Source organism: Mustela lutreola, chromosome 5 (assembly GCF_030435805.1).
Source record: "Mustela lutreola isolate mMusLut2 chromosome 5, mMusLut2.pri, whole genome shotgun sequence".
Taxonomy (NCBI): Eukaryota; Metazoa; Chordata; class Mammalia; order Carnivora; family Mustelidae; genus Mustela; species Mustela lutreola.
Window position 1 is genome coordinate 100631668 of NC_081294.1, and position 22339 is coordinate 100654006.

Genomic DNA, 22339 nt, shown 5'->3' on the forward strand with positions numbered 1-22339 from the left:
TACCAGTAACACCCAGCTAGTTTCTCCACTATGCACGGTACTTGCACGGCTTTAAAACTGAGCCACTACAGTTAATTACACTGTAGTGCTTATTTGAAAGTTACAAGACTAAATCTTGAAAGTTCCCATCAGGGAACAAAAATGTGTAACTATGTATGGTGATGGATACGAAGTACATTTATTGTGGCGATCCTTTTGCAAATGTTGAATCATTATGCTGTATGCCTGAAACTCATACAATGCTGTACGCCAATTATACCTCAATAAAAACAAAAGAACAGAAAACCTAAACCTCATATTATGTGTGGCTATAGATCCTGGTGTACTCCTAATCCCAGTTAATTCAGGAAGAAAGTCAGAAGGAAAAGGTGAGAATAGAGAGAGACATGGGGAGTCTAAGATGATGAATAAAATCAAGCCTCAAAGTGATTGAAAGACATAGAAAAAGTAGCAAAATAGAGAAAGATACAAAGGAAGATCCTGTGAAAACTCACCAGAGAGATGGATAGTTAGGTCACCCAGGCATGCAAACCCCTCTGTGGCAAAGCAGACTAGGAGTGTTCCTCTGGGTGAATTGCTGACTTTCATAGGATAATAACCTCCTTTAGGGTCTATTCAGTTTCTTGCTGTTGCTTCCTTGCGTGGCTAGGGAAAAGTCACAGGGCTTGTAGCCATTAGAGCCAACACGTTTCCTTTGGTCCTGTTCACCTGCTTTAACAACACTTCTTTTTTTTTTTTTTTTTTTTTTAAGATTTTATTTATTTATCAGAGAGAGAGGGGGAGAGAGCGAGCACAGGCCGACAGAATGGCAGGCAGAGGCAGAGGGAGAAGCAGGCTCCCCGCCGAGCAAGGAGCCCGATGTGGGACTCGATCCCAGGATGCCGGGATCATGACCTGAGCCGAAGGCAGCTGCTCAACCAACTGAGCCACCCAGGCGTCCCAACAACACTTCTTTTTTTAACAACACTTCTATCTTGATTGAGATCCCTTCTCATTGGGAAGAGACTAGTCTAGCAGGTAGATCAAAGTTTATTTTATAAACATTAATTGACCACCTTTGTGCAGCACCATCACAGTACCCATACTTATGTAAATCTGAATAAAAGAGGCTCTATCCCTGGGGCAAATGGTTCTGGAGGGAGGCTGTGAGTGCACTGTGGTAGTGAGCCAGCTCTCTGGGGGTGCAGCTGACAGGGTCAAAGGCAGATAACACAGCCATGGAGATTTGGTTTGGGGGCTCAGAGGTGGTCATGACCTGGAGGGATGCTTCAGAGGAGGCATCGGACTGGGCTTCTCCTGTCCAAAGATGGTGCTGACTTAAGGCTAAAATGGCCAGCCAAGGGCTCTTGTGGTTCCTGTCACCACGTAAGGTTAGGAAATCCCTGTGGTGGCTGCTGTAAGTAATACCTAGTGATGTTGCTCTCTTGGGGCTGTCATAGGACTTCCTTCCAGAAATAAACAAATAAGAGAAATAATATTGCCCTCTAGGGCACATACCAAAAAATCCATTCAACACATATTGAACAGAACAGAGATAAGCACATTTACAGTGGGAGGCAGACTGCTTCTCAGGAACGTCAGAAAACACAGCATGTCTCCCCAGGAATGGGTGCCTTTTACATGGTGGTCCCGTTTTTGGAATGTCCTTCCTTGCACCCTCTAGCTACCAAAATGCTACCCCCTTCGGAGGCTCTGTTGAAATGCTCCCTCCTCATGTGTCTTTCTTCCCTTATTTTCTAAGTCAATATCAGTCACTGCTTTCTCTACGTTCTAGATGTAGATTACTACTTTGTTGTAGTTTATATTTTATTCTATCTTAGAGTTTTTGGTGACACTACTACAATATACATTCCTTAACCAGGTGAAAACCAGGTCAGGGGGCGCCTGGCTGGCTCAGTGGCTCAGCGTCCAACTGTTGGTTTTGGCTCAGGTCGTGATCTCAGGGTCCTGTGATCAAGCTTGGAGTGGGGCTCTGCACACAGCACGAGTCTGCTTGAGATTCTCTCTCTCTCCCTCTCCTTCCCCTTCTGCCCCTCCCCTTGCTCACATGCTCTTTCTCTCAAATGTATTAAAAAATAAAATCTTTAAAAATAAAACAGGTCTTATTCCATACTCTATGCATATCATGGGTGGCCAATAAATGCTATTAAATGAAAGTCTCAGTGAATGAATGAATGCTTATGCATTGAGAAGTCTGGAAGCCAATACCAGTATAGCACATTACTAAAAAGAAGGCACTTTTTCTAGCACAAAAAAATCACAATCACACAAATGACTCATAGATTTCAATCAATCATCCACAAATGTTCCTTTCCCCAGGAGAAGTCTGTCCCTGGTTGGGACCTCCAGATACAGCCTGGAGTGGGAGATACTTATCCATGCAATACGTGAGGGAAGTACTTTCAGGAGAAAAGGAGAGAGGAGGGCAAGGTTGTGGGAATGCTAAGCAAGGATGTGTCCTCAGCTGGAGACCAACGTCAGCCTGACTGGCCTTATGTCCCCATGTCAGCTTGGCTTTTGGGGATTGGCTGGGGGTCCTCTTGGTGTTGGGCTTAATCCTCTGGGATAGAAGGCTCCCCCTGGCGAAGGGCAAGTCTCTGGACTGGGATCAGCTGTAAGCCATTAGCAGCGACATTCACAGTAGCTCCGGGGTGTCAAAGTAAGAATTCAGAAGAGGGTGAGAAATGGGACATGTTGTCATAGCTCCCTTTGGGAAAAACAATCTGCCACCTCAGCTTTGGCTGATTAAGAGCCTCATGAGCTCCAAGAGGAGAGGTGGGAGTCCATTAAGAGTCGCTCTGGGATTTCCCAACTTAGAGATTTCTGAATGTGCTGGATATTACTCACTTCTTTTTAATTTGGAAGATAAGCATCATGATTTGGAGAGAATAAGCTTTAATACAGAAGAGAAGAGTCTGCTGTGGCCCTTTCCTTGGCAACAAAACCATAAGCAGCAGCAACAGCAAACAGAAGCATCTGGAAAAAGTCTCCACAAGGATCTGCAATTAGCCATGGTGGTTTTTAAGGAAGAAGCTACTGAAAGTCAGCTTTCCTAAAATATAATCAATGTCCTCTACTTGCTCCTAGTTTCTACTTGTAAATTTCGCTTACATGTGATCAATACAGCAGCTCTTCAACCCTCCTTGCCATCTTTCTAGACCACGGCGCTTCTATTTCAGGCAACGGCCTCCATCTCCCAGTTTCTGAGAACCGGATTGCACACAGGTCCTAAGTCCCTTCCGGGTGGGATGAACAACTTGTCCCAGTTGGCTCAGGACTTTTCCTGTGTGCGCACTGAAAGTCTTGCCTCCTGGGAATCCCCTCGGTCCGGAGCAAACCAGCTTGGTTGGGCACCCTTCCCCGTGTCTGGGAGAGGCTGCCCTTAGAGCAGATGCCCTCCACAGGAGGAGGAGGGCTGGGTCAGCTGGTGTCCAGCAAAGCTACTATCTTTCGGGAGTGTGGGGTAGCTTCTCTGAGGAGAACCTATGAGTTAGACCAGCAATGATCAACCTCTCTAGTTAAAACTATAACTCAATGAATTACTCATTAAAAGGGTAGGGATCAACATATTATAAATACATGTGTGGCAGTTTGACATAGTAGAAAGAGTGGTGAAGTTGGAGTCAAAATACCAGGCTTCTGCCGCTGATGGCAATGAAACCTCAGAGCCAAAGAATTAATCTTTCTAGCCTTGGTTTCTCCAAGTGTAAAGTGAAGGAACTACACCACAGCTTGCTTCCTCTTTTACCTTTTGTGTTTGAACTTTGTTCTAAAGGGTAGAGTGACTCCTACTCCTTGAGACATGGTTTGCTGTCATCCTGATTACTAGTTTTCCCCTCAGCTCTCTGTTCCCTCTCCCCCTTCCCTTCCCCTTCCTATTCCCTCCACTCCTAATTCCCCTTTCCCTGCTTTCTCCATTCCCAGCACTAATGTTTTTTTCTCCCAAGAGGCGACCATATCAATGTGAACAATATTTTTCATTCAATAGGGCGTAGTTTTGTTCTGTATACGGGTGTTTTGAAAAGATTTTATTTATTTGAGATAGAGCACAAGCAGGGAGGATGGGGCAGAGGAAGAGGGAGAAGCAGGTGCTCCTCTTAGCAGGGAGGCCAACCTGGGGCTCAATCCCAGGACCCCGGGATCATGACCCGACCCAATGGCAAGGTGCTTAACCGACTGAGCCACCCAGGGGGCGCTTGTGTATGGATTTTTAATTTTCATAGGTTACATTGTGTTATATACTTCATTTTACTCCTTTTTTACTCCGCTCCATTTAAGAAATATCTTCAGGATGTTGGATATTGGTCTCCAAGGGTCCTTCCACCGCGACATTTTATTAACATTGTTTCATATTGCAGAATGTTCTGTTTTCTGGCATTCCAGCTAACTGGAATCAAATTATTGATGGGTTCTCTAGAGCAACAGAGGGGAAAAGAAAGTATATTTAGTTGCCCCCCAAATTGTTCAACCTTGGCTTGCATGAAGGGGACCACATGAATTAATTCATAGAGCACATTCCTGGGGAATACATGAAGTGTGGGACGGCTGAAGCAATTGTGAGCATGCCTTTGGGCCTCTCACTCTGAATGGTGAGTCTTCCCAGTACCTTGCAAATCTGCAGCCCCAGGAGCTCTCACAGGGCGGGGTGTGAGGGGAGGAGGCTCGTCTCCCGCAGAAAGCTGGTGGACATATGGCAGCTGCTTAGGACCTCAACTGGAGATCAGCCTTGAAGAGAGCTCATAACTGCAAGCTCGGACTCATCTTCCCAGGGCTGCACAGGCCCCCAGCCAGCAACCCGTCCTGAGCACTCCTGTGGTTCTTGGTGGCTTTGAGCAGAGCGGTGTCTCCCAGGCTAAGCCACTCTCTTGGTGGCATTGAGGCCAAAGGAGCCATGTGGTGCCTGGAAACAGGCTGCAGGTGGGGAGCAGCTGCGGGGAGCAGCCTCTCAAGTCACTGCCTGCCTCCGCGTGGGAGAACGAGCTCCATTTCAGGCAGCAGCAACTCACACTGGGTGGCCTCTGCCTTCCCTCCCACATCAGTGTGCTGAGAACGATCCAGAAGGCTGAGCAGCACGCAGCTCCCCCTCAGAGGAAGCAGACCTGGCTGTCGGGCCACCCCTCTCTCCCCATTTCTGGCTCAACAAGGGCTTTGTCTCCATTCAGGCTTCTTAGGAAGCTCTGGCAAGACCCCTCGCAGCTCAGCTGCTGGGGTCTGTGAAGTCAGGGGGCGACAAGGTGTGCAGGGGTATTTCGTGTCTCTCCATATGACACCCTCCCTCCCCTAAACTTTACACACAGATGCATCTTGCCTCTAACCCAGACCTTAACTCCTTCTGCTCCTTGGAGGGGGCAGAACAAGCCACAAGAGCATTAAAAAACAAAAATGAACAAACATAAAACAGACTTTCAGAGATCACAAAGGCCCGCTGTCTCCAGCCTCTTTCTCCCCTTTTCAGCCGATCTCACATCGGTATGTCATTTCCTCTTGGTGTTTTTTAAGCTGCCCAGAGAAGGAGATCGACGCAGTCATAGAATTACATACGCACTCTACCTACGTGCCTCCCTCTGCCAGGGTAAGGCTTAAACTGACCCTAGGAATCTGAGAAGGTCCACCTTCAGGCCTAGTAGCAGCTAAGCCCACACACTCAGGCCATGGTTTTGGGGTCTCCGGATATGTAGAGTCTGGGGCTCCAACCTTGCTAGGGACCCAGTTCCTCAAGTACCCAAGGGGAAAGCTCAAAGAAATGCAGCAAGGGGCGCCTGGGTGGCTCAATGGATAAAGCCGCTGCCTTCGGCTCGGGTCATGATCTCGGGGTCCTGGGATCGAGTCCCGCATTGGGCTCTCTGCTCAGCGGGGGCCTGCTTCCTCCTCTCTCTCTCTGCCTGCCTCTCTGTCTACTGTGATCTCTCTCTGTCAAATAAATAAATAAAATCTTAAAAAAAAAAAAAAAGAAATGCAGCAAGCGTGATGGAAGAATCACACATCCGACAGCCACGCAGCCTACTAGGCTATGATCTCACTGGGTCCTCGTACCCTTCTGAAGGAGGTACTGCTGTTTGCTTCTTATATAAATGAGCAAACTGGGATGCCTGGGTGGCTCAGTGGGTTAAGCCTCTGCCTTTGGCTCAGGTCATGATCCCAGGGTCCTGGGATCGAGCCCCGAATTGGGCTCTCTGCTCAGCAGGGAGCCTGCTTCCACCTCTCTCTCTCTCTGCCTGCCTCTCTGCCTACTTGTGATCTTTCTATCAAATAAATGAATAAAATCTTTTAAAAAATAAATAAATAAATGAGCAAACTGACTTCAGAGGATCTACACAGCTGGCCCAGCGACACACCAGTGATTAGTGGAGCCAGGATCTGGTTACAGAGGAACCTCCAGAGTTCGTGCTCTCAACCACCGCCCATGTATGGGCGTCCACACACACACACACGATGATGTATACATGTGCCTTTGGTTTATACACTGGAATCATTTTAGTGATAATCAAGAATCACAGACTGTTGGACGTGGAAGTCAGCTTAGAGATAGCCTGATTTACACACACACACACACACACACACATACACACACACAATGGAAAGGAAGGAAGGAAGGAAGGAGAGAGAGAGAGAAAGAAAGAAACAATCTGGGAACTTGTTTTAGAGAAACAGTTCTCAATTGAGTAGTATCAGAATCACCTGGTTTAAAACACAGATCTAGGGAACCACACCCCCTGAGTGCCTTCTTAAGTAGGCCTGGGGTGAGACCTCCAATATGCATTCCTGACAAGGTCCCAGATGATGCCGATGCCGATGGTCCTGTGCCCACACTGTGAGAACCACTGCATTGGACAGTTTGGACACCTAGGGGACCATAAGACCCACTGCAATTGTTACTTAAACATACTTAGCAGTGCTAATGAAGCCTTACATCCCCTGCTGTATCATTCTTATTTCAGTCACTTGTTCTTAAATACCTCTCTCTGACTCCCAGCAGCAGAACCAGAAATAGTCAGGATTTAAAAAAAAATAATAAAAAAAATCCCCCACCCCACCCCACCCACCCAGGAATGCCATACTCCTTATGAACCTGAACCTGGGAATGTGGTATCATTTCTGTATTTGTGTTATGTTATGGCACAGGTGACCTAAAAAAAGGTGAGTGTAATTGAATCACATGGGGCCTTACAAGCCCACAACTTCCTCTGGTGGTATACACAAGTCCATAAATTCCTGAATTTAGAAAGGAGCTACAGCAGGCGGGAGGCAGGCCTCCCCCATTCAGCAGATCCTCAGGCCAGCAGCTGGGCCCTTGGGGGCCCTCCCTTCCTGCCTGGTGAAAAACTCAGTGGCTGCCACCTAAAATTCCAGCCCCATCAAGGTAGCATTCAGTTCAGTCAGAAAAAGCAGTGTGAAAGTTGTCTGAGAAACCATCCTAGGAACGGTCTGCCCCAGCGACCCTCAGCCAACGCTGCCTGGCCGAGGAACACAGAGCGATCCCTCATCAGCAGGTGCGCGCCCTTCACGGAAGAGCTGTTTAAAAACAGTTGAGGAAAGCAGATCGTCTTCCCACACCGCTGGTCTGTCAGATAACATACTTGCCTGTTGCTGGGATTAATCATCCGTAAAACTGAGGTACCGTTCCTCACGTGGGTATTAGGAAGCACCCGCAACAGGATGGGATAAATGTACAGAATCCACAGGGCAACTGTCCCACCCTCCAAATATTCTTATTCTTCTTGTAACAAAGTAAAATACATGGGGATGGTTTTGATTTTCTGCACGACCACCATACAGCTATGATCCAACCACTGTGTCTTTTTATTGTAAAAGAGGAATAGAACTACCTGCTGTCCCAGCTGTAATTCGAGTAAATAAAACAGGTCAGCAGTAGAGAATTCTTCAAACTGAGATTCCTCCCAAATACTCACCTCCCACTGATTTGTAGACACCTGACATTTAAGTGCAGGTTCATCTATCAAGGGTGAGGTTCCAGGCATTGGATCTCTCTCTCTCTCTCTCTCTCTCTCTCTCTCACACACACACACACACACATGGGCTCCCACAAAGCAATTTCCTTCCCACCCACAATGTGTTCAATCAGATGTTTTGTTAACAAATGCGTGACCATGCTTAGTTTCACTTCCCACAATAGTTCTCTGATAACCTCTGAGAGCTGTTTTTGTGGTTTTAGCATCACTTTTCATTGATTTCTTCGAACTATAATCATTTCAAAATTATAATTTTTAACTGAGAATGTGGGCTGGTGGTTAAAAACAGGAAGTATGATGGGTAAGTCTGACAAACCATAAAAATGTGAAAGGAAGCCCAGGAAAATTTAGAACTTGATATCATTGACGACTGTGACAGCATTGCCCTGTGAGTCCCCTGGAGAACTTGCCTGTGAAGAAGGATGAGGTTATTAACGAAACATAACTGAATGAGTATCCAAATGCAGTTGGTCTAAAATCTTGAAACACACTTGGACGTCCACGTGGACAAAAGCTCAAGAAGGATCGTAGACTAGACAGTGAAAAAGTCAGTATCTCTCTGTGGCAGATTGTATTTCCAGAGGATGGCAATATTATTTCCCATCCCATAGGCTCTTCTGCACTGTGACCTCAACCCTCTTCCCATAGAGAAGAGCCTAATTTGGTTTGTTTTGTGTCTGTGTTGGCTTAGTAGCCTGCTTGAGCAATGGAATGAAATAGGAATGACATTCTGGGGCTTCCAAAGTTAGGTCACAAGATCCTTGCACCTTCCACCTGAGACACATGGAATGCTCACTCTTAGAACACTCCCTCTTGAAAGCCAGGCAGCAAGATGGGAGAAATCACACGGAAAGAGTGTCTGTGAAGACACTCTTTTGTATAAAGTATGTATGTAGGTTACATTCTGAGAAGAAAATACTTGCATCTTCTTCAATCGTATGTGGATTTTAAATTTTAATAGATATTACCAAATTGCTCTCCTCCCCCCTCAAAATGCTGTACCAAGTGATGTACTCACTAGTCAATTTAAAGATTTCATTTATTTATTTGTTTGAGAGAGAAAGAGCACAAGCAGGGGGAGGGGCAGAGGAAGAGGCAGAGAGAGAGTCTCAAGCAGACTCCACCAGTGGGGAGCCTGGCTCAGGGCTCAATCTCATGACCCTCAGATCATGACCTGATTTGAAATTAAGAGTTGAGCGCTTAACCTACTGAGCCACCTAGGCACACCTCACCAGTCAGTTTAAAGAGGTCTCTTTTCTGACACTCTTGCCACAACAGTGCATTACCAAATTTTAAAAATTGTTTACCCTGGATTCCTATTCAGATTAAGGATATTATTATTGTGGCAAAAAATGAGCTTAATCCTTGATCTCTGTTTACTATCTTGAAATATCATGTTTCAGAAATTCCCAGCTGTAATTGCCCCCAAGCAGTCGTTTTTGCGAGAATACTAAAAATAAACTGTATGGATTTGGGAAGGATGACATGAGCCACTAGGCAAAAAGAGAGTTAAAGACTAATAAAGATTAATGTGATTTCAAATCCATAAAATGTGTAAGCTTGTTGTAAGGGGGGAAAAAAACTCTGAAAGTATCTATACAAAGTGTTAAGAAGCAAAGTCCATTGTAATTAGAGACCTCAATCAAACCAGCAAATAAAACATTGCCTGGAATTTCCCGCAAGGTCAGTGTCAAGACTGCTTTGGAAGGAGGTGGCTCTGTTCCCTAGATGTGGCTGGGAAAAGTTTAGGTTGAAAGAGTCAGCCTCATGGAAAAGAGAGAGCTCTTATGAAAAGATACATAACAGGGTCATGAATCTGGGTTAATTTCTCAAATAACGGATCTGCTAAATGACCTGTTCAGCAACCTTGTTGCTTATTCAAAGCACTTAGTTTTAGTTGACTAGTTTTCATTTGTCATTGGACCTATATCTTTTTTTTTCCCCCCAGTGGCTGCATTTATTTTTTTAATAATTAAATTTATTTATTTTCAGCATAACAGTATTCATTATTTTTACACCACACCCAGTGCTCCATGCAATCCGTGCCCTCTATAATACCCACCACCTGGTACCCCAACCTCCCACCCCCCCACCACTTCATTCCCCTCAGATTGTTTTTCAGAGTCATAGTCTCTCATGGTTCACCTCCACTTCATTGGACCTATATCTTAAAGAAAGTCATTTTGTCTCTGATTCATTTAGCCCCATGTCTGCTGCAAGTGGAGACAGAGGGAGGGGCAGAGCACATGGAGCCCAGAGGGGACAGCTTCGGTTTATAATGTTGTCTGTGAGGACATGCCCAGGTGGTCACATAACAATGGACACAGAAATCTGCAATAGGATGGGGGTCCTGAAATGTCTCCAGAAGCCATTGCCTTCATTGAGAACACCACCCCCAAATAAACTGCCTCTGCATTTTCTTAAACGGAAGTCGTTGAGAGAGAGAGCGCGCACAAGCAGGGGGAGCAGTAGGCTGAGGGAGAGGGAGAAGCAGGCTCCCCGCTGAGCAGAGAGCCCGATGTGGGGCTTGATCCCAGGACTCTGAGATCATGACCTGAGTGGAAGACAGAGGCTTAACCTACTGAGCCACCCAGGCGCCCCATCAAGGATATTCCTTAAGTTGTCCTCCAACTACCCCCTCAAGGACCTACAGCCATTTGCCCTTACTTCTTGGGAATTGATATACCTTGACTCTGAACAGACACTCATTTCTAGGGACCCAAAATGCCACTGTGGTCCAAAAGTGGTGAGGGGGGCTTTTGATGGTCAGGTGATACATGGAGTTTTGTCTTGTTTAAAAGAAAAAGGTGACAATAGGGTCTATAAGTCTACATGAGTCTAATCCACGTTTATTTCACTAGTTCTTGAACACAAAATATGTGGCAACTGGCAAACCCCCAATTGACTCTCTAACCTATGGAGTGAGGAAGTGTCAAGTAGAAGTTCTTCCTTATTATGAAAGAAATACAAAAGTAATGCCACTTTCTTGGGGGAATGGCAGAAATGAATGTCACCATCTAAGACAAAGGTGCAGGAGCAGAGGTGATGATACCTCTCACATTCCTGTTGAACTCACCTATTTGGCCTGTAAAGAAGGCAGATGAATCTTGAAGAATGATTGTGTATAAATTTAATCCAGTGGTGACTCAATTGTAGCTGGTGTTCTAGGTGGAGATCTTAGCCGGAGCAAATCATCGTAGCTGCCGACACGAGGTATTGCAGTGATCATTCTGGCAGAGGATGTTTTTTTCCTTCATCAATTTGTAAGAACCAATTCTTTCTCTACTCTCTGCAAAATTTTTATCAGTGTGAATGAACTGACTCGAATGGTTTATAGTCTCTGTGATCAGGTAAGTCTCCTCTTTCAATTTTTAAATTTAATTTTGTTATAGTGACATCATGTACAAGAAAAACATCCAGTTTCCCCTTGCAGTTGTTGCTCAAGAATATTTAGCATTGAAACTCAGAAAGTATTTGTTGACTAAGTCAACTTTGTGAACCCTTTATCTTTATGGTGAGTAATTGACTCATTCATTTTATATAAAATTTGACCCTTTCTACTGTAGGATATTTCTTCAATGAATAAAAATAATAATAATTCATAGAGCAGTCAACAGTACAACATTTGCTTTTGGACTGAAGCATTTCTGATCAAGAATTAACTAAGCGGGGTGCCTGGGTGGCTCAGTTAAGCCTCTGCCTTTGGCTCGGGTCATGATCTCAGGGTCCTGGGATTGAGCTCCGCATCAGGCTCTCTGCTTGGCAGGGAGCCTGCTTCCCCCTCTCTCTCTGCCTGCCTCTCTGCCTACTTGTGATCTCTGTCAAATAAATAAATAAAATCTTAAAAAAAAAAAAAGAATATCCTTGAGGCAGTGTTGCAGAGTTCTTTTTCAGGGGGAGGGAACCTAGTTTCCTCTTCTGTTACAGAGCTCCAGGTCTCTGAGCAACTTAAGTATGAAAACTTGCTAAGAAGCCTTGACTCTCTGTGATGATAACACGAGTCAGGATTTTGGACTCCAGATCTGGATTTTTTCCTGTTCTATAAATCTTGTAACATTTTTGTAGGATGCTCATACATTTCATTCCTAGAGACACTAGGAATTGTGGTTATTTGCCATAACCACAGATTCTTACAGGTCAAAATATTCTGGCAATCCTTTATTTCTATTGCCCATTACAATAAATGCACTCATCTTGTCTCTGCTTATTAAGTGCTTTCAACTTGGCCTCTACTAGTCTGAAATTTGCACGTCATCCCCATTAAAATCAAGGAGCCTACCTCACTGGTAAAATCTCTTGACCTCATACCTGGCCTATAGAAGATAGCCATCAGAAAGCTTTTCAAGGTAGCTAGTGTTCTTCACACTGGGGTATTTGTCAATGTGTTAGTGAAGGAATCAAGAGGTGAGAAATAGGTGGGCCAATCAGTCATGAAAAATTCACCCCCACCTCTCTATCTCTTCATGTCTTTGAGTTCCTCTGTTTTACCACAGAAACTCTGGTATTTCAGTCTCATTGAATATAGACCACTAGAGAGTCCAAGTTTCAGTCAACCCATCATGTATACCTTTAAAACTACTTTCAGTTGTACAAATTAACACATTAAATCCAAAATATCTGGTAAGTATATTTCCATTAAGGTGGGGCCCAGCTTTCTGATTAGAAAATGCCACTTGGTGAGTGCTGACATTAGAGGATCTTGAGCCAAGAAACTCTGGGAAGACTCCATAAGACCCAAAAGGATGGATTCGGAGGACATCCAGGGTTGTGAGCACATGAAGTGGTGGTGAGAGTGGTGTGGTTTGAGAGAGCATGGAAACTCCATCTGCCCGCCCCTGAGTTACATCCTTTTCTAATAAATTGGTGATCTCGTAGACAAAACCCCAAAACCTACAGGGAGGAAGCACTATCTTGCTGGTGCTGGTCATTTTTAAAAAATTAACATATGTGATATTAGTTTCATGTGAACAACATAATGATCTAATATTTATCCATCATCATACATAGTTACAGGATTTTTCTCTCTCTCTCTCTCTTTTTTTTTTTTTTTTTGTCATGCGATCTTTTAAGATTTACTCTCTTGGCAACTTGCAAATACACAATATGATATTTCTGGTATTTCTGAAGGGGCCAGTGAGGCTGGTCTGGGTGTGTTGGGGGGAATCCCCTGGAAATTTGAACTGTTACTGCCAAGATGATGAATTCTCCTGGAATGACAATGACAGTAAGAACAAGCAAAATACGACATAGTAATTTCTTTCTCCTTGCTCATACCTTGCAATCTCTCTCCAGTGCCACTGGTACCAGAGCTGAACATCGAGACACCTAGCAAAGGAAAAATGTACGTAGTAGAGTCTTAGCGAAAGCAGAATATCTAAGGATGGTTTGCAGCTTAATTATCAGCATCATTTTCTTTTTGTTTTTCATACTAAAATAATTTTATTGTTTTAAAAATTTCTCTCCATGCTGACATACATTAATGGTTGAAATAATATGCAATCTACTAAATTTGAAATGTAATACTTATACTACATAATTCTAGAAGTTATCTATGTGTGGAAATGATGTATGTGTAAGAATTTTATTAAACACATCATTAGTTAAATAAGATCTAAACAATAAAGAGAGAAATCAAAATGACTTTAGAGAGAAAAGCAGAGTCAGATGTTCTTTTGGTCTTGTGGGTGTCCAGGGCCCAGCTGCTGTGAGGTTGCCATGGTCAAACCTGAACATGACTCCAGGACTTGAAGCTCAACATAGTTTTCGTGATTGACTATAACCTGGTTGTTGAAAGGATGAAATGATGCCATGTATACTGAATACCTAGAATCATGCCTGGTCCATCATAAGTGTTCAATAATCCTTAACACTTTTGGGGGATTCGGGTAACTTAGTTGGTTGAGGTTCTGACTTGTGATTTCAGCTCAGGTGGAGATCTCATGGGGCCTGGGATCGAGCCTCAAGTCAGGCTCGGTGCTCAGCGGGGAGTCGGCCTGGGACTTTCTCCTTCTGCACCTCACCCCACTCATGTATACTCTCTTTTTTTCTCTCTCTCTCAAATAAATAATTCTAAAAAAAAAAAAAATCCTTATCACTTTTTTATATCAATTGAGATAAATACATAGAGTTTTTTCCCCCTCCTTCATTCTGATGATGTGATGTATTAATTTTTAAATGTTGAACCATCCTTGTATTCCAAGAATAAATCCCTGTTTGTAATAGCATATAATAACATATAATTCTTTTAATATGCTATTGAATTTGGTTTGTTAGGCTTTTTTAAATTGCTATTTATCATACATACAGAGTTTGAAATTTTTGGAATGAGAGGCTAAATCAAGGTGACCTTGAAAATTTACTAGAGAATTTCCTGAATTGTCTGCTCTGAAAGTCATTCCAGTTTTGCGTTTATGGGGTATTTTCATAAATGTGATCTCTCAGCTCAGCTCTCTGAGTGTTCCCAGTCATTCTCTCAACTGCAAGAGGATGTAGCTAAAGACATATGAGAAACATAAACTGAGTAGATTGAGAAGAATTTTGAGAGCCTAGCTTTGTCTAAATTCCAGGGTCTATTTCAGCGGTTAGCTCAGGGATTAAGAGCATGAAAAGAATGTCAGGCTAGCTGAGCAAAATTTTGTGTGTGTTATTATTTTTTCTTTTTAATCTTTATTTATTTTTATTTTTTATAAACATATACTGTATTTTTATCCCCATGGGTACAGGTCTGCGAATCACCAGGTTTACACACTTCACAGCACTCACCATAGCACATACCCTCCCCAATGTCTATAACCCCACCCCCCTCTTCCAACCCTCCTCCCCCCAGCAACCCTCAGTTTGTTTTGCGAGATTAAGAGTCACTTATGGTTTGTCTAGCTGAGCAAAATTTTAATGATTAAAGAGAAAAGCTGGCTTCCCTAGATCTTTGGTCTAGCTCAGTGGGGAAAAGGGCAGACCACTCCTACTACAGCACCACTCCACACTGGCTGCTTGGGGACACATTTGGGAAGATACCCAAGAGGGTCACCTGCTTGCTTTCCCATCTTGAAATGAAGTTAGAGACTACAGGCCTTATCTTATAGCGGGGGGGAGGCATTTTTGGTGGGGAACAAAGTCCCCACCAAAATTCTCCCCCAACAAAGTCTCCCAGGAGCACTTGCAGTAAGGTTTACAAAGATTCTGATGAGAAAAGTCACTTGGGGCTCTTAGATGCCCTTGGAAATTTTGGTTCTGCTGGTCTGAGTAAGGAACTCAGATTTTGCCCTTTAAACAAGTAGCCCTGATGATCTTTATCATTGGGAAAGTTTGGGAAGCCCTGCCTCGGGCAAGAGGGAAACTGTTTTCCTGGACCTTCTGCTCAACATTGGCAAAGAAAGATAATATAATATTTAACCACCGAAGAAAGACATCTGTTTGGTTAAGACCTGTGCAGGAAAGGAAAAAAGGGCTACAGTTACTATTCTGCAGAAGAAAGAATGCATGGGGCTGCTTTGCAATTCTGTAGTTATGAATGCCAGATAATGTCATTGAAGGTGAAGCTTTCTTCCCTCAGTTAGCTTGGGTTTGGTTGCAAAAACACATCAGCCTTGAAAACATAGCTGCTGACTTCACCTTGGAGACCGAGGGCTGTGCTGCCCCCATGGAGGGAGGGTGTGAAACAAGTGTCCCCTAGACGCCAGCTCATACCTGATGCTTTTTTGACCTTTGCCAGTGATGTGGTTAGTTTCCTAGGGTGTCCTTCCTCACCCAAAGCTGGAGCTTTTCCCCACATCTGAAAGCAAAAGGCACACGGGCTGGTCAGAAGACAGCTGTGCCTCAGAGCTCAGTGAGAGGCGTGGGAAGTTAAGTGTCATCCCAGCTCAAGATCCTGATGTGGGAAGGATGCACACAGAGTCATGAAATGCGTGTCTATTTACTTGCATGAGCTGACTCAGCAGGAAAAGTGGATGAGATGTCTGAGCATGTAATGGGTACATCAAGGGCCCCAGGCCCACCAGAGGCCCTGGAGGTAGTTTGGCCATCTCTATAGTCCTGGTTTTGGTAAAGGCCTTGGAAGAGTGCTTTTTAGCATCTAGGAAAGCACCTCCCAGCATATGAGTACAGGCTCAAGTAGCTTTTGAATGAGTGAATGAATGTGAATGAGAGAGAGCTTGTCACTGAATCGTAAAAGAGAAACCTCCAATTGTTGACAGTGTATGAGAAAACTTCAAGCTTCATTTCTCAGACCTTTATTCTTTGAAACAAAGTTCAGGCTTCTGCGTGTTATACTCTGTTAACCACAAAGGCCCAAAGTTCTTCCATAACTGATCGGAGCCTGGGATTGCTCTTCTCAGCTCTTAGGAGCCCTCACATTCCCTTTCCCCTCCAGGAAGCGGGGTGATCACGGGCAGACGATGGAGCAAGGCAGCAGTCGCTTGGAGGACTTCCCTCTCAATGTGTTTTCCGTCACTCCCTACACACCCAGCACCGCTGACATCCAGGTGTCCGATGACGACAAGGCGGGGGCCACCTTGCTCTTCTCAGGCATCTTCTTGGGACTGGTGGGGATCACGTTCACCGTCATGGGCTGGATCAAATACCAAGGTGTCTCCCACTTTGAATGGACCCAGCTCCTTGGACCTATCCTGTTGTCAGTCGGGGTGACATTCATCCTGATTGCCGTGTGCAAGTTCAAAATGCTGTCCTGCCAGGCATGCAAGGAAAGTGAGGAAAGGATCCTGGACTCGGAGCAGACGGCAGGAGGACAATCATTTGTTTTCACTGGTATCAACCAACCCATCACCTTCCATGGGGCCACTGTGGTACAGTATATCCCTCCTCCTTATGGTTCTCAAGAACCCCTGGGGATGAACACCACCTACCTGCAGCCAGTGGTGAACCCCTGTGGTCTCATACCACCTGGAGGGGTGGTGACCGCCACGCCAAGCCCTCCTCAGTACTACACCATCTATCCTTCAGAGAACGCTGCTTTTGTTGGTGACCCAGAATACCCTTCCTTTGTGGCCGGTGGAAATGACAGGTATGTTGTGTGGAGTGGGGATACACCTCTTCCAACTGTCACAGTTGTGGCCCATGGCTTTGTTGGTGTGTAAGGTAAGGGCTGGGAGAAGGCAAGCTTCTGTGTAGTGTGTTGCCAAAATGGTGGCGCTGGTTCCAAGAGAGGCGGTGTGGACTGTAATGGGTCTGTGTTTTCCGCTCCCATTTCAGATCCAGCCCTGATGCTGACCAGCTAGAAGAGACACAGCTGGGAGATGAGGTGTCTGCCTGCTTCTCTCCTCCCCCTTATGAGGAAATATACTCCCTCCCTCACTAGACTATAATGCCAAAGGAACAGCATTCAAGCCATTGTTGCTGACAAATGAGGTGTCAGGTGTTGTGGCAGCGCAACCAGCCTGACAGATACCAATCGAGGGGGGGTGGAGTGGGAGTGGGGCAGGAGGGGAAACAGGAAGGAAAACATCTGAGATGGGTAAAAATTAGGTGGGGGTGGAGGAAATTTCCTCCTGGTACAGCTGGATATTCCCTGCATATGGACATGAGCAGAAATTTCACTTGGTCCACAACCCACCCCTTTTCTACAGGAAGGCCCTGGTGTCTCAATTTTAATTCCAACAGCCAAAGGGAAAATCACTGCTATTGTGACACTGGGAGTTTCCAGGGCAGTGAGAAGGGGGGTGGGCAGGGAGCAGGGAAGAGAAAATAGGCTTCACTGGAGATTTTCTAGCACCTGTTCTCAGCCCCCCAAGAGGGTTTGCAGATTCCCAAACAACATGGTTGCCATCCGGTGTCCCTTGAGGACTCTGGGTATCTTAAAGGCTGCAAAATTTTTTTAGTGGAATAAAATAAAATAATATCTCCATTTAAAAAAGGTATTAGATAGGGGCACCTGGGTGGCTCAGTGGGTTAAGCCTCTGCCTTCGGCTCAGGTCATGATCCCAAGGTCCTGAAATCAAGCCCTACATCAGGCTCTCTGCTCAGCAAGAAGCCTGCTTCCTCCTCTCTTTCTCTGCCTGCCTCTCTGCCTACTTGTGATCTGTCAAATAAATAAATAAAAATTAAAAAAAAAATAAAAAGGGATTAGATAGCTGGCTACAAAATAAACTAAAAACCATACAAAATAAATATGATGGGACAGCGGTGTCAATAAATCCTTAAGTTATCACTGGGTCACAGTGACTCTTTAGCAAGGCTAAAACCTGGTTTGCCCACTAGGCTGGGATCTGTGTTGGAAAAGAGCTAATTGGGCCCAGTGACCAACAGAACATGGGGACCTCTCTAAGCACCTGTCTATGAGTTCTGCTGAATTAGACAAAATAGAGCCTCATGTCAGTACCTGGAAAATCATGAATCATGGAAACAACCCTTATGGTCAAGACAAGCTTGCCTTCTTTATAAAAGAAGTTGGTGCTCTTAATCTTCCTGAATCTGAACTATATAATAAACAACCACAAGAGATCAAAGATTTAAGAAGAGACAGTTACAACTGTCGGGTTTTAAAAGAAAATATTTTCTTTATTTTCCTGTCACTTGAGATAAGGGACACTCATCCCAAAGGAAGACAGGATTTAGCAATACCTTAAAATTTTGGTACTATGTGTATATAAGGAGTGATTTTAATAAATTTTTACCAAAAACATCTAGTTTTCCAAAGATATGATTAAAATATACTTGATACATTATTGTTGTGATTTGTATTTTATCTTAGGAATAGAACCTTTCTATATGAGAATTCATTTTGATGTGTGATGATAGAAGGGGATGGAAAAAGAGGATTCCGTTTACAGAAGCAATATTCACGAAATGCTGGATTCCTAGCTGAGGGCCATTGGTTCTGGGGAGGAAGTGTGGGGACAGGGACACAGCCATGCATCACCAGCAGCATACCCACTGGCCATGATACCCTGCATGCCTGCCTCCCTGACCCCCTTTCCCTGCTCATCCTCACTCAGCCCACAGCTTTAGATCCTGGATTTGGGTTATAATGAGCATCAAGGAAAGCTCAAACAGTAAAAAGATGTGTCCACATGTGGCAGTTGGGCAGGCAGGACTGACGATTTCTCCCAGGCATTCTGGAAGTCCCACATGCAGGGAAGTGGCCTTGGGGAGTCTTTATCTCCAGGCAGAATGATTCAGCACCAACTGTTCCTAAGAGAGAAAAAGGGCTAACATAGAGATAACTGATGCCTCCCAAATGGACTCAGAGCTTCAGGAGCTCAGGGTGGGGGGCAGGCCTGCAATGGTCGGGGGCAGGAGTGGAGGGATGAGAATGTGTTCATTCATTCAACATTTATTGAGTATCTCCTCTGTGGCCAAACATGGGCAATCAAGTGGAGATATAGAAGTGAAACACTCAACCACCAGAGAGCACAGCTTCTGCTCTGCCCTTATAGATCTTCTTGTCTGGAGGGCAGGGGGTGGAGAGATCTGACCAGTTACTCTCCAACATCCAAAAAGGGTCCTGTAGCTTCAAGTGGGATTTGGACTCTTCAGGAGGGTCATGGGGGCCTGCTTGAGGAAATGTAGTCAAGGCCCTTGACTTGCATAACCCCAGGGAGTGCTGTTCACACTGGATAGCCATGCGACTGGTGTATCTTGACGTCTGAGGACTGTGCTGGGAGCTGCAGGAACAGCGGCTGATACCCAGTCAAAGAGAAGGAGGAAGATGGCTGGCAACCCCTCTGGTGTCAGGGGGCATCTTGCAGGCTGTGGAAACTGACAGTCCCACTGCAGCCGCACTCAAACAGAGATGCCTTCTGCTACCCGACAATCCACCCCCTTGCTCTCTGGCTTCTGGACAACACGCTCTCTGTCTTTATTTGGGGTGGCGGGCACCAGCATGATGGTAAGCTCACTGCATGGCTTTTGGATCCCAACCCCAGGTCCTTCCTTGGTCTCTCTGACCAGCAAGGACATATTCCTGACAGGTTTCCAGTTTGTCTGCCAGAAGTCTGCCTTTTAGCATTCTTTCTTGCAGTATAGAGGACTGCATCCCTGGGACAGTGGGTTAAAGTCTGTCTGGTCCTGGCTATGTTATCCACCCTGAGATTATCAGTGGGGGAAGTGGCCCAGGTTTCGGGCACATGCTCAAAGGTTCAGTGCCCAGGCCGGAACCCAAGGGGTCAGCCTCGTTGAACCTTTTAGGTTGTGTCTGGAGAGCAAATGGAAAGCTACTGAACAGCCTAAATGGGAAGGGAGCTGTGATCTGAACACTTGCTGGTTTGGCCAAGACCCAGAGTCATCTGGGGGTAATAGTGACCTTGCTGGCAAAGCTCAGACCCAAGAGACCAGGGCACCAGGGAACACCCTTCCCCACCCTTGCCTTTAGTGGAGCACATGTTCTGGCTATTTATATAGAATTCAGAAGAAAACTAAAAGGTCTTGTTAATCAAAAGAGACAGGCTCCTTAAGAATGAAATATTGTCTGGAAACATCTTCTAGGAGCTGACTAGGGCTGGGTCTTTTGGCTGGAGAGATGGATGATAGCTGACCATCCTGACAGGGTAGGACAGGAATTATTGAGGCCTGTGAGGTGAGGCCCAGCCACCAAGGGGAAGATACTTTCGCAAAGCTCTTAGGATGTCTTCTTTCTGCCCTTGGGCCCACAGAAGGACAGATCCCCTGTGCAGTGTGGGTCTGGGTTCACTCCCTCCTTCAGAACTCTGGGAGGTATCTAGCACAGGTGGGGCACTCCCCAGACACCTCAGTCCTTCTTCCTTTGCTCCCCTATGCCAGGCATGAATCTCAGCTTCACTTGCCCTCAGTGGCTCTCGACTACAAAATCTGCCCTTTCAGAGCTCTCCCCACTTATTTGGCAGAGGGTGGGGGTACAGTATAAAAATAAAACCTCTTGTTTGTGAAGAACTGGCTGTGGGTATCTGTTTTCAGCTTCCGACCTCTGGGGTGCCTCACTGGTTTTGTTGACTGTTGGATCCCTGGAGCAGAGCTGGCTGAAGCCCCATGTCCCCCTGGTGGCTGGTGTTGCTCCCCCAAAACAGAAGATCCTCATAGGAACCGAGGTGTAGACTTCTTACCGACAAAGAGAGTTTCCTGCCTGGTTCTCAGTAGTGGCTGTCCTTGTCAAGGTCACCAGGGCGCTATCTGCAACTCATACCATTTGGCCCCACGCAGGCTCCTCCACACAGCCAGCACCTGGCTCCTGTCGAACAACAAATGTGAAATAAAGAAATTATCTATCAAATAGATAATTCAGGAGCACTCTAGAGCAATTAGCTGTTCTGGTGTTTTCCTCATTATGAAAATTTTCAAACAAATACAAGAGTAGAGAAAACAGTGCATCAAACCCTTTGTGGCCACCACCAACCTCAACTCATGGCCCATCCTATTTCATTTAGACCCCATCCACAATCCCCCAACTGCACTTTTATTTTTTCCAGGGTTTTTCATCTTTTTATTTTATTTTTTTAAGATTTTATTTATTTATTTGACAGACAGAGATTACAAGTAGGCAGAGAGGCAGGCAGAGAGAGAGGAGGAAGCAGGCTCCCCACTGAGCAGATAGCCCAACGTGGGGGGAGATCTCAGGACCCTGGAATCATGACCTGAGCCGAAGACAGAGGCTTAACCCACTGAGCCACCCAGGCACCCTATTTTATTTTTTTTAACAGTTTCCTTTTTCTTTTTTTGAATGGAGGTATAATTGATGTCCAACATTTTGTTAGTTTCAGTAGTACCACATAATGATTGATATTTGTAGCACCCAACTGGATTTTTAAAAAGGTAATCATGTCATCCTAAAATATTTCATTGTATATCTTTAAAAGGTAAAGCTAACAGGGTAACGGGTAGTAAGGAGGGCATGTGTGGTGATGAGCACTGGAGTTATACGCAACTAATGAACCATCGAGCACTACATCAGAAACTAATTATGTACTATACGCTGGCTAACCAGACATAATTAAAAAAGAAAGAAAGAAAAAAGGTAAAGGCTCAAAAAAAATCACACCATTATTATGTCTAAAAAATTTACACTTAATGTCATCAAATATCTAGTTAGTGTTTAACTTATCCCACTTTACTCTATTTTATTTTTAGCTCTTCATTTTGCTCGAATCAGGATCAAATGAGATTAGCTTTTGTTAAATGCATCCTAAATTTCTAGTTATGCTATACCATCTTTTGGGAGGCAGACAGTTGGCAAATTATTCATGGTAGCCTATTCGTATTTATTAAATTTCACTTTCCAGACAAAAATGTTTTTCAGGATTCTTCACTTTGTTTCTCCTCCTCTGTCAGTTCCCTGAAACTCTAGGACTTCTCTGGAATTAGAAACTTGTTTTTCCTGATTTTAGCACATTACTAGGAATGATCCTAAACATGGGCCTAGAAGAAATAAATACATGAAAACAAAA

The 22339-nt window shown here is 44.8% G+C and overlaps 1 protein-coding gene and 1 long non-coding RNA gene across 4 annotated transcripts in view; one reads left to right on the top strand and one right to left on the bottom strand.

Annotated features, from left to right (window-relative positions):
* Positions 1-16250: 16250 nt before the first annotated feature.
* TMEM174 (transmembrane protein 174) lies at positions 16251-18647 on the top strand. Its single transcript, XM_059175222.1, has 2 exons — positions 16251-16989; positions 17178-18647. The coding sequence occupies exons 1-2, from the start codon at positions 16364-16366 to the stop codon at positions 17281-17283; spliced, it is 732 nt and encodes a 243-aa protein (XP_059031205.1). The 5' UTR covers positions 16251-16363; the 3' UTR covers positions 17284-18647.
* The window catches only part of LOC131832341 (uncharacterized), a 42296-nt gene continuing 37908 nt past the window's right edge, over positions 17952-22339 (bottom strand). For 2 of the 3 annotated variants that reach the window (XR_009354000.1, XR_009354002.1), the window contains one exon: positions 17952-21126. This is a non-coding gene — a long non-coding RNA (uncharacterized LOC131832341). The remainder of the gene's footprint in view (positions 21127-22339) is intronic. The other variant, XR_009354001.1, reaches the window with a different exon arrangement.

Excerpts from the sequence above, each read along its gene's own strand:
- TMEM174 (XM_059175222.1), top strand. The coding sequence starts at position 16,364 with ATGGAGCAAGGCAGCAGTCGCTTGGAGGACTTCCCTCTCAATGTGTTT. Across the intron at positions 16,990-17,177 it reads GTGGCCGGTGGAAATGACAG|ATCCAGCCCTGATGCTGACC; the intron begins GTATGTTGTGTG and ends CTCCCATTTCAG.